Source organism: Eulemur rufifrons, chromosome 7 (assembly GCF_041146395.1).
Source record: "Eulemur rufifrons isolate Redbay chromosome 7, OSU_ERuf_1, whole genome shotgun sequence".
Lineage (NCBI taxonomy): Eukaryota > Metazoa > Chordata > Mammalia > Primates > Lemuridae > Eulemur > Eulemur rufifrons.
In genome coordinates this window covers 44,686,467-44,698,014 of record NC_090989.1, presented here as the reverse complement: position 1 = coordinate 44,698,014, position 11,548 = coordinate 44,686,467, and the positions used below count along the sequence as shown (strand labels likewise).

The 11,548-nt window shown below is 37.2% G+C and overlaps 1 protein-coding gene across 1 annotated transcript; it reads right to left on the bottom strand.

The window, feature by feature from the left end:
• Window positions 1–9,339: 9,339 nt before the first annotated feature.
• LOC138386230 (olfactory receptor 5K1) lies at window positions 9,340–10,305 on the bottom strand. Its single transcript, XM_069472515.1, has one exon. The coding sequence runs from the start codon at window positions 10,303–10,305 to the stop codon at window positions 9,340–9,342; it is 966 nt and encodes a 321-aa protein (XP_069328616.1).
• Window positions 10,306–11,548: the final 1,243 nt, after the last annotated feature.

Sequence of the window (11,548 nt, the reverse complement as noted above, 5' to 3'; positions counted from 1 at the left end):
AGTGATAAGCATCATTCTTATGAGGAGGGATAAGGAAAGTAAGTTTCCATTTTGCATTTCATTTCCTTATCTGCCTAGGGGTTTGGCAAAGGCTACTGCCTAATACATCCCCAAGAAGGGGAGAGGGGTGGGTTTTATAGGAGGTTTGGATGGAAGTTTGGGGAGGGTGAATTCTTTAGGCCTAACATTACTATTTTTCCTTGAAATCAAAAAATAAGTAAAGATTGTTTTGAATTATCATACTTTAATTTTCTAGAAAGTAATACCAAGAAAAACTCTTGAGACTTGATTCTTTTTTGTGTGTTTAAAGTTAAGTCCAGAAGAGGCAGAGCAAGATGGGTGAATGGGACCCTCTAGCAATTGTCCCCCTGCAGGAACACTGAACTAAATAACTATCTTGCAAAAAGACACCTTCATAAGAACCCCAAATCAGGCAGGCAATCGCAGTTTCTGATTTTAACATTATAGCAAGGGAAGAGGCACTGAATAGGGTAAGAAAGGCAGTCTTGCATTGCCTGAGGCACTCTCTCCACTGCAGTGCTGTGCCAGTGCTGGTGAAGACAGAATCTCTGTGCTTGGGGAAGGGACAGTGAAGTGATTACGGGACTTTGCATTGGAGCTCAGGGCTGCCCAGTTGCAGGGGAACAGAACACAGGACAGAATTCTGCCAGCGCTCAGATAGGGAGCATTCATTCATTCATTTATTTATTTGAGAGACAGGGTCACACTCTGTCACCTGGACTACAGTGCAGTGGCATGGTCATAGCTCACTGCAACCTCCAACCCTTGGGTGCAGGCAATCCTCCTACCTCAGCCTCCCATGTAGCTGGGACTTCAGGCACATGCCACTACACACAGCTAATTTTTTATTGTTTAAGTTTTTATAGAGATGGGGTCCTACTATGTTGTTCAGGCTGGCCTCAAACTCCTATCCTCAAGTGATCTTCCCACCTCCCTTGGCGTTCCAGAGTGCTAAGATTACAAGCAAGAGGCATCGTACTTGGCCCAAAGGGAGCCTGTAGACCAACCCCAGCCAGAGGGGAATCCTCTGCCCTAGGGTAGAAAAGTGGAGTTCCTGCTAGCTCCACCATTGGCTGACAAACTCGGCCTGGGGCCTCGAAGAAATTTGCAAGGCAGTCAGGCCACAAATAACACAGTCCTTGGGCAATTCTTGTGGTTGCACTGGGCTCAGAGCCAGTCAACTTGGGGTGCACATGACCCAGTGAAAAAACAGCCAAGCAAGTGCCTAGGTCACCCTTCCCCAAACCCTAGGCAGTGCAGCTCAGGAAGAGTCTTCTGCTTGGGGAAGCTTGGGGGAGCTTTCCTTTATCCCAGGCTTTATTATATCTCAGAATGACTATCTTTGACATTTAAAAAAAATATATTTTCCTAGATACTGGTGGAAACTTTGCATCTTTCTTCCTTCCTTGTTTAGTTTTATTTTTCCTTGTTTTTCTTTACTTTTCCTTGTTTCTATCTTTCTTAAAAAATTCACAGCTTTACTTTCTCAAAGAATACAAAGCTAAGAGTACAAAATAGATACAATTCATATTTAAAAAGCAGAATAAAATGAGGAAGGAAGCAGAGAAAGATGGCTGAATAAAACCCTCCAGTGATCATCCTCCTGTAGGAAAACCAAATTAAACAACTATCCACGAAAGAAAGCACCTTTATAAGAACCAAAAAAATCAGGGGAGTAATTGCAGTTCCTGGCTTTTAACATAATATCAAGGAAAGTGATATTGAAGAGCGAAGGAAAGACAGTTTTGTATTGCCTACAACACAGGCATCCTCCAGCAGCATCACACAGAGAGAAAAATCTGTGTGCATGGGGGAAGGAGAGTGAATTCAATGTGGACCTCTTATAACAGAAAAACAACAAAGGGCAGAATTCTGCTGGTCCCCAATGAGAGAGCATTTAGACCAGCCCAGGCCAAAGGGGAATTCTTGGCTCCGTCTGAGTCTCTTCTGTCTCCACCACTGGTTGACTAAAGTAGCCTGGGGCCCAAAATAAATTTTAAAGGTAGTTAGAGTACAGGGACTGCAGTCCTTGGGCCAGCCCTGCTGCTGTACTGGGCTCAGAGCCAATCAATTTGGGATATGCCTTACTCAAATGAGACATAAGCTATGGTGACCAAGGGAATGCCTGTGTCATCCCTACCCCAACTCCAGGTAGTACAGTTCAGGAAGAGTTTTCTTTTGCTTGGGGAAAGGAGAGGCAAGAGTGTGGAGGACTTTTCTTTTGCCACTTGGATACCAGCTCAGCCACAGTAAAATAAAGTACCAAGCAGATTACGGAAGCTTCTGATTCCAAGCCTTAATCTTGGACAATATTTCTAGGTGCACCCTGGGCCAGAAGGCTATCCACTGCCCTAAAGGAAAGAACCCAGTCTTGTTAGAATTCAACATCTTATGACTGAGGAGCCCTTGAGCCTTATATAACCATCAGTGGTAGCCAGACACCAATTGCCATGGTCCTTGGGTGAGACCGTGCTGGCTTCAATTGTGACTTGGTGCAGTCCCAGGTGTGGTGGCTAAAAGAGAGTGCCCACATTACTCTTCCCACAACTCCAGGCAGCCCAGCATGGAGAATGAGATGCCCCTTCCATTTGAGGGAAAAGAGTGAGAGGCTTTACCTGATAATCCAGGGAAATCTCTCATATCTTACTTAAGTCCACCAGGAGTCCAGAAGAGTCTCAACGTTAATGGCTTAGGGTGCCCCCTAGTGCTGATGTGACTGCAGTAACCACACTTAGATCAAAGACTCAATTCCCTTTGAATGCCTGGAAAGCCTTCTTGAGGAGGATGAGTACAAACAAGCCCAGACTGTGAAGAACAGAATACATACCCAAACTGTTCAATTCCCAGACACCAACAAACATCTACAAGGATCAAGAACATCTGGGAAAACATGACCTCACCAAATGAAGTAAATAAGGACCAGTGACCAATCACAGAGTGAGGAAGATATGTGACCTTGCAGACAGAGACTTCAAAATAGCTGTTCTGAAGAACCTCAGTGAACTTCAAGACAACACAGGGAAGGAATTCAGAAGCCTATCAGAGAAGTTTAATAGAGATTTAAATAATAATAATAAAAAAACAGGCATAAAGTCTGAAGCTGAAAAGTTCATTAGACAAACTGGAAAATGCATCAGAGGCTCTCAACAGCAGAATTGACCAAGCAGAAGAAAGAATTAGTGAGTTTGAAGACAGGCTACATGAAATACACAGTCAGAAGAGGAAAAAGAAAAAAAATAATAAAGCACACCTGGAAGATCTAGAAAATAGCCTTAGAAGGGCAAAAAAAATCTAAGAGTTATTGGCCTTGAAGAGGAGGTAGAGAGAGAGAGACATTGGGGTAGAAAGAAATAACAACAGAGAACTTTCCAAACCTAGAGAAACATACCAATATTCAAGTACCAGCAGATCATAGAACAAAACTACCTCAAGGCATTTAGTAATCAAGCTCCCAAAGGTCACGGATGAAGAAAAGTTTCTAAGGGAAACAAGAAAAAAGAAAAGATAACATACACAGAGGAGCTCCAATACCTCTGGCAGCAGACTTCTCAGTGGAAATATTGCAGGCCAGGAGAGAGTGACATGACATATTCAAAGTGCTGGAGGAAAAAACCCCTAAATCCTAAAATATGATATCCTGCAGAAATATCCTTCAAACATGAAGGAGAAATAAAGACTTTACCAAATGGAAAAAATGCTGAAGAATTTTGTCAACACCAGACCTGCCATACAAAAAATGATAAAGGGAGTTCTTCAATCTGAAAGAAAGAACATTAACAAACAATAAGAAATCATTAGACCGTATAAAACTCACCGGTGACAGGAAGTACACAAATAAAAAATACTCCATTTCTGTAATTGTGGTGTATAAACTCCTTATATCTTGAGTAGCAAGACTAAAAAGATAATCATGTCAAAATTAATAACTAGAACAACTTTTAAGAGTTAGAGAATATAAAAAGATGTTAATGGAAACAACAAAAAGTAAAAAGGTAGTGGGGGAATGGAATTAAGGAATAGAGTTTCTTTTAGCTTTCTCTTTGCTTGTTTTTTTTTGCTGGTTTATAAGCAGAGTTAGGTTGTCATCTGTTTAAAGTAATTGTTTACAAGATATTTTTTGCAAACCTTTTAGTAACCTCAAATCAAGAAACCTACAGCAGATACACAAAAATGAAAAGCAAGAAATTAAAATTCACTACCAGAAAGAATAACTTTTACATGAAGGAAAACAAGAAGAAAGAAAGAAAAGACTGCAAAACAACCAGAAATCAAATAACAACATGGCTGCAGTAAGTCCTTACCTATCAATAACATTGAATATAAATGGACTAAACTCTCCAATCAAAAGACATACAGTGGTTGAATGGATTAAAAAATAAGACCCACCTATATCTTGTCTAGAAGAAACCCACTTCTCCTATGAAGACACACAGACTGAAAAATAGACAGAAAAAGATGTTCCATGCAAATATAAACCAAAAAAATAGCAGGAGTAGCTATACACCTATCAGATAAAATAGATTTCAAGATAAAAACTATAAAAAGAGATAAAGAATGTTATTATATAATATAAGGATAAAGGGGTCAATTCAGCAAGAGGATATAATAATTCTAAATATATATGCACCCAACATTAGAGCATATAGATATATAAAGCAAATATTATCAGAGCTAACAAGAGACCACAATACAATAATACTGAGACCTCAACACCCCACTTTCAGCACTGGACAGATCATCTAGACAGAAAACCAACAAAGAAACATCAGACTAAATCTGTGCTGTAGACCAAATGGACCTAACAGATATTAATACTTACAGAAAGTTTCATCTAGCAGCTGCAGAATGCACATTCTTCTCCTCAGCACATGGATCATTACTAAGGATAGACCATATGTTAGACACAAAGCAAGTCTTAAAAATTTCAGAGAAATTGAAATCACATCAAGTATTTTCTCTGAACATAATGGAATAAAACTAGAAATGAATAACAACAGAAACAGTGGAAACTATAAAAAACATGGAAATTAAACAATATGCTCCTGAATGACTAGTTGGTCAATGAAGAGATTAAGAAGATAATATAAAAAAAATCTTGAAACATATGAAAATGTAAACACAATATACCAAAACCTATGGAATACAGAAAAAGCACTACTAAGAGTAAAATTTGTAACAATAAGTGCCTACATCAAAAAAGTAGAAAAATTTCAAATAAACAACCTAATGATGCATCTGAAAGAACTAGAAAAATCAAGAGCAAAACAAATCAAAATTTAGCAAGGGAAAGAAAGTAATAAAGGTTTGAGCAGAAATAAAAGAAATTAAAACAAAACAAAAGAAAAAAACAACAAAGCAATGAAATTAAAAGTTGGTGTTTTGAGAAGATAAACAAAATTGACAAACCTTTAGTCAGACTAAGAAAAAAAGAGAGAAGACTCAAATAAATAAAATCAGAGTTGAAAAAGGTGACATTACAACTAGTACTACAAAAAAAAAAAAATCAAAACATCATTAGAGACTACTATGAGCAACTCTATGCCAATATTGGAAAATCTAGAAAAATGGATAAATTCCTAGACATGTACAACCTATCAAGATTGAACCAGGAAGAAATTCAAAACCTGAATAGACCAATAAAAAGTGATGAGCTAGAAGTGGTAACAAAAAGTCTCCCATAAAACTAAGGTCTGTGATTTGATGGCTTCACTGTTAAATTCTACCAAATATTTAAAGAAGAACTTATACCAATCTTACTCAAACTATTCCAAAATATTGAGGAGGAGGAGGTATTACTCCCAAAATCATTTTATGAGGCCAATATCACTGTGATACCAAAACCATTAAAAAGAATGAAATCCTGTTGTTTGCAACAACATGGATGGAACTGGAAAACATTGTGTCGAGTGAAATAAACCAAGCAAAGGAAGACAAATTTTGCATGTTCACACTCAGATGTGAAACTAAATATTAAAACAAATGATCTCATGCAGACAGAGAATAGAATCATGGTTACCAGAGGATAGGAAGAGTATGGGGGAGGGGGCGATAAAGTAGGGATTGTTACTAGGTGCAAAAATACAGTTAGGATGAATAATATTTGATAGCACAACAAGGTGACTATAGTCAACAATAAGTTATGGTATACTTTAAAATAACTAAAAGAAAGGAATTAGAATGTTCCTAACACAAAGAAATGATAAATACTTCAGATGATGGATACCTCAATTACCCTGATTTAATTCATACATATTATATGACTGTATCAAAACATAACATGTGCCCTATAAACATATACAACTATTATGTACCCATAATAACTAACAATAAAAAACTTAAAAATGAAAGGAAATAAAATTAAGTATACATTCATGATTATAACTAAAATTTGGCTAAATATGAGGTAAAATATTTATTTCCATATATTTTAGTTTCTTTTTTCTAAATAAAGCCCTAAACAAATCTGTTTTTCTTACTTGCCATAAAATATTGGTCAAGATTTTAAAAGGATTTATTTCATGAGATATTTTTTCTCTTATGACCAGAAATCCTCACAGGAATCCTGTAAAATTCCATTTTGCTCAATGACCATCTCTGCCATGTTAGAGAGCAGGTTGGGCAGCTTAGATTTATCGATTTAAGATGGAGACCAGAGCAGCACCACAGTGTCATCCTAATCTCTTTTTTTTCCTGAATATATCTTTGAAATTCCAGACATAGAGAATAGACAAAGAGATTGTCTAGACTCTCTAAAGAGAGTCTAACATTTGAGCACTGTTCTTAAGTACAATTTCATTCCATAAAAGTAAATTTGGGAAGCATTTGTAATGATGTGAGAGCTAGGTATCACCCTGAAAATAAAGATTCATTGAGTTGGGAGAAAAAGAACATCAGAGGGGAAAAGTTGATGTTCCCTGAGGTGGGCTTCTATGACTTAAGCCCAAGGGGGTTCCCTGGGAATGGAGAGGAGCTGACAGTCAATCACCCAGAGGAAATGGGGTGACACTGAATTGCCCAGGGAGGTTTGGTGTCCTATGTGCAAAAGGGACCTTCAAGAGGGACCCATGAAAGCTTTCAAAGTCCTGCATTGTATTGGTATTGTGCATCGTCAGAAGTGCAGTAATGATACCCTGCAACATTCCCTGGTCCCTGAGAGAAGGAGATCAAGAGGATTTACTCAGAAATTAGCAGAGAAAGAGCAAGAGAGGCTGAGCCAGCAGACCTAATGCTTTGTTGAAAGGATAAGTAGATATTTTAGCTGAAAAATCATTGTGGCCTAGGGACTAGACATGATGGTGGCCTGAAGAGATTACCCAAGGGTCAAATAGGTTCAAACATATCAGAGGACCACAGCTTGGACAGAGCTCATCTGTAACATGACACTTGGACTCAGCACCATGATATCAGGCAAGGACCTACACATTTACATGCAACCAAGGAAGGATAGAGGTGGTCTTGGGCAAATGATTTTTTTTTTTTTTTTGTCATTCATAACTCTATTTTTTAAATGAGTATCTGTTTTACAAATTCTAAATTGATAGGTTTAATTTGAAACAAACAAGGAAATGTGGAAATATCTGAATATAATTGTAATGAGGTAGGTTAGGTTTCCTGGAGGTTATAAATGGAAACTAGATGGTTATATTTTTACATTCATGAGTTAGGGAATTGGAAATGTCATATCTGCATAACTACTGTTTTTTTCTATACAGACTCAATGTGTTGATTTTCTGTGTGAAGTCAGCCTTAGGTGTCTGGCTACCTGGGGGACCATTGCAACCCGACAATTGCCTTCTGGGAATTTAGACATGACCTCAGAGCATCAAGAGAGGAAATGGAAAGGAAATTTTTTTCTGTTATTTTATATGGACCTTCCTTAATTCAGAAGTTAGTAATTAAAATTGTAGCAATGTTCTGTCATTTAAGAAGTTAAAGTGGCCGGGCACAGTGGCTCACTCCTGTAATTCTAGCACTCTGGAAGGCCGAGGAGGGTGGATCGCTTGAGGTCAGGAGTTCCAGATCAGCCTGAGCAAGAGCGAGGCCCCGTCTCTACTAAAAATAGAAAGAAATTATCTGGCCAACTAAAAATATATATAGAAAAAATTAGCCGGGCATGGTGGCGCATGCCTGTAGTCCCAGCTACTCGGGAGGCTGAGGCAGGAGGATTGCTTGAGCCCAGGAGTTTGAGGTTGCTGTGAGCTAGGCTGACACCATGGCACTCACTCTAGCCCGGGCAACAGAGTGAGACTCTGTCTCAAAAAAAAAAAAAAAAGAAGCTAAAGTGGTGTTTTGGTCACTGATACAGCCCAGCACCTAAAATCATGCTTCTCCATGGCAAATATCAATAAACATATGTTGAATGAAAAATGAGAAAGTAATTTTTTATGATATCATATTAAGGTCATTGTCTACCCACAATCCCCTGCTTCACAGTTTGCAATGGTGAAAAGAAAAAATAATTTTTTTAGATAAACCCTGTCCACAATTCAACAATCATATTTTCCTTCATGTCTATATATAACATACACAGGGTAGTGTCCCCGTTGTTGAACTCCTTCTTCACCTCTCAGGAACGATCACAGAGAAGTTTAGCCTATCTCTCCGACAACGAAGGCTCTTCAAATTCTATATGAGGTTTGAATGGTTTATCTGGAACTTTATGTTATTGGGATCTTTATGCATGTAGTTATGGTAGCAGATTAAACTGTCTTAATGTAGCTTCTCTTGAAGATTGGCATTCTGTGTTTGATAATTTAATTTGATAAGAACTTCAGTTTGCAAATGTAATATTCACTTTTACTTGACACCTTCATTTCTGCACTATCTCTATCCTAACTACAATAATGTCCCCACAATGCCATTAAAATCGCTGTGTCAAAATTCACTTGCCACAATTTTGTTGCTCATGGTTATAAGTGATTTTATTTGTTGACTGTTCACATGGCCTTAAACTTTTTCAGTTTAACTAGAATGCTCACACTCTAAGCTATTAAAGTGGGCTGGTTAACAATGCTTAATGGAATGGTTGTCTATGGTTGTAATTGACAGTTTTCTTGTTATCTTTTGGATGCTGATCATTCCTGATGCTGACGCAGACCTTGTGGTTAGAAACATACTAACTTGTTACATGAATACGTTTAAAATTTAGATTTGATTTTTGTTATTTTGAATTAAGATTTACCATAGTTTATTCCTTTCTGTATATTTTACCCTTACCTATTGCTGCTTAATTTGAATGGGTTATGATATATTGATATTTTATATACAATTTGTGCATTTCCTCTGTAATTTAGCATGGAAGTTTTTGCTGCATTTACATCAAGTGTTGGTAGATGTCATTTGATTCCATTTTTCTTGAGTTTTTTTAATCAGAATTTTTCTCAAGACACTTATTACCGTTTTATTTCTCAGGCTATAAATGAAAGGATTTAGTAAGGGAACTACTATTGTAAACAAAATAGCAGCAGGTATATCTTTATCCCCTTCTTCAAGCAAATTTGGTCTTATGTACATGAAAAAAAGAGATCCATAGAATAATGAAACAGACAGAAAATGGGATGCACAAGTAGAAAAGGCTTTGACCCTTCCCTTTTTGGATTTCATTTTGAAAATAGTAAAAAGAATATAGAGATAAGATATTAAGACACCACCTATGGTGAAGACTTGAATTGAGCCTGAAAAGATGAATAGTACCAGTTCATTGACATAAGGATCAACACAGGAGAGTCTATACAAAGGAAGAATATCACAATAAAAATGGTTGATGTGATTCAATCCACAGAAAATTAACCTAAACAGAAACCCCACATGAATCATGGAATGCAGGTTTCCAGCTATGAAGGCTCCTGTGGTCATCTGTATGCAGAGTTTCTTGGACATCTTGGTGTGGTACTGCAGTGGGCTGCATATGGCCACATAGCGGTCATAGGCCATTGCCGCCAGAAGAAAGCAGTCTGCAGTTTCAACGGTGCAAAGGACATAAAACTGTGCCATACATTCATAGAGGGAAACAATTCTGTCCTCAGCAAAGAAGTTCTCTAACATTTTAGGAATAATAGTAGAGGCACAGCAAGAGTCCACAAGAGCCAGGTTGCCCAGAAAAATGTACATTGGTGTGTGTAGAAAACGTTGTGTAAAAATTAAGGCCACCAAACCAAGATTCCCCACCATGGTGATCAGATAGACGAAAAAGAACACAACAAACAGAAGAATCTTCATCTCTGCATGATCTGTAAATCCTGCCAGGATAAACTCATTTTTCCTGGTACAATTTTCTTCTGCCATACCTGATATGTCTGAAAAAAAATTGTGGAGAAATAAGGTACTAATTTATCATATGCCTAAAACAACTACTGAGCTCTTTTTGCATGCAAATGGGGGATGCGGGGCTGATCTTCCCAATGCTTCCACATGTTACCTGGACTTTGGTGTATGCCCAGTCCTGGGGGAGAATCAATCTCCTGAAGCTATTACTTTTTTGGCTATTGATTGAATATCTTTCCAGCATATTTTGAAGAACATCAGATTGGGTGCTCAAAGATGGCTTTTGCAGCCTTGAGAGAAATATAGAGAGTGTAAAACTCTATATGGGTTAGATGAAACTGATTCACAATTTAATTGTCAGCAATTAGTGTATCAGTGTTCCTAAACAATTTCAATGTCTGTATGTATGGAGATTAACAATGTTGTTTAAAGTCTATTTTAATACACTAATGCTCATAGCAGCATTACTCACAATAGCCAAAAGTTGGAAACAACCCAAATGTCCAAGGACAGATGAATGGATAAATAAGTTGTGGTATATACATACAATGGAACATTATTCAACCTTAAAGAGGAATGAAATTCTGATATGTTAGAACATGGATAAACTTTGATGATATAATGTTAACTGAAATAAGACAGGCAAAAAAGGCCAAATATTCTGTGATTCCACTTGCAGGGGATACCTAGAGAAGTCAAATTTATATAGGCAGAATATAGAATGGTGGTTGTCAAAGGGAGGTAGGAATGAAGAGCTATTGTTTAAAGGGTACAGAGTTTCAGTTTGGGAAGATTGAAATAAGTTCTGGAGTGAATGGTGGTGATGGTTGTACAATTATGTAAATGTACTTAATTCTTTTGAACTATATTTTACATATGGTTAAAATAGTAAATTTTATATTATGTATTTTCTGCCATAAAAAAAATTTAAAGACTACTTTCAGTTGCATATTCTTAGTAATTTGTCATCTCTAATACTATTAGAGTATACACTTAAAAATAAAATGTCTTAGAAACAAAGGAGCTATTTTTAAGATATTTTACCCTTTTAGGGTAGGGAGGAAAAGTGATGTGTATGGAACCAGGGAGGAGAGAGAAATGAGGGAAAGAAAAGAAAAAGGCTATACTAAAAATTTTCTCAGGTTGTTTATAATGCCATTTAGCATACAATTTGAAATTATTCATGCATGCATGTGCCTAAAGAAATTTAAATGGTGTCACAAGAAATTTGACAAATCTTAAAGGTTAAAAATTGACAAATTCA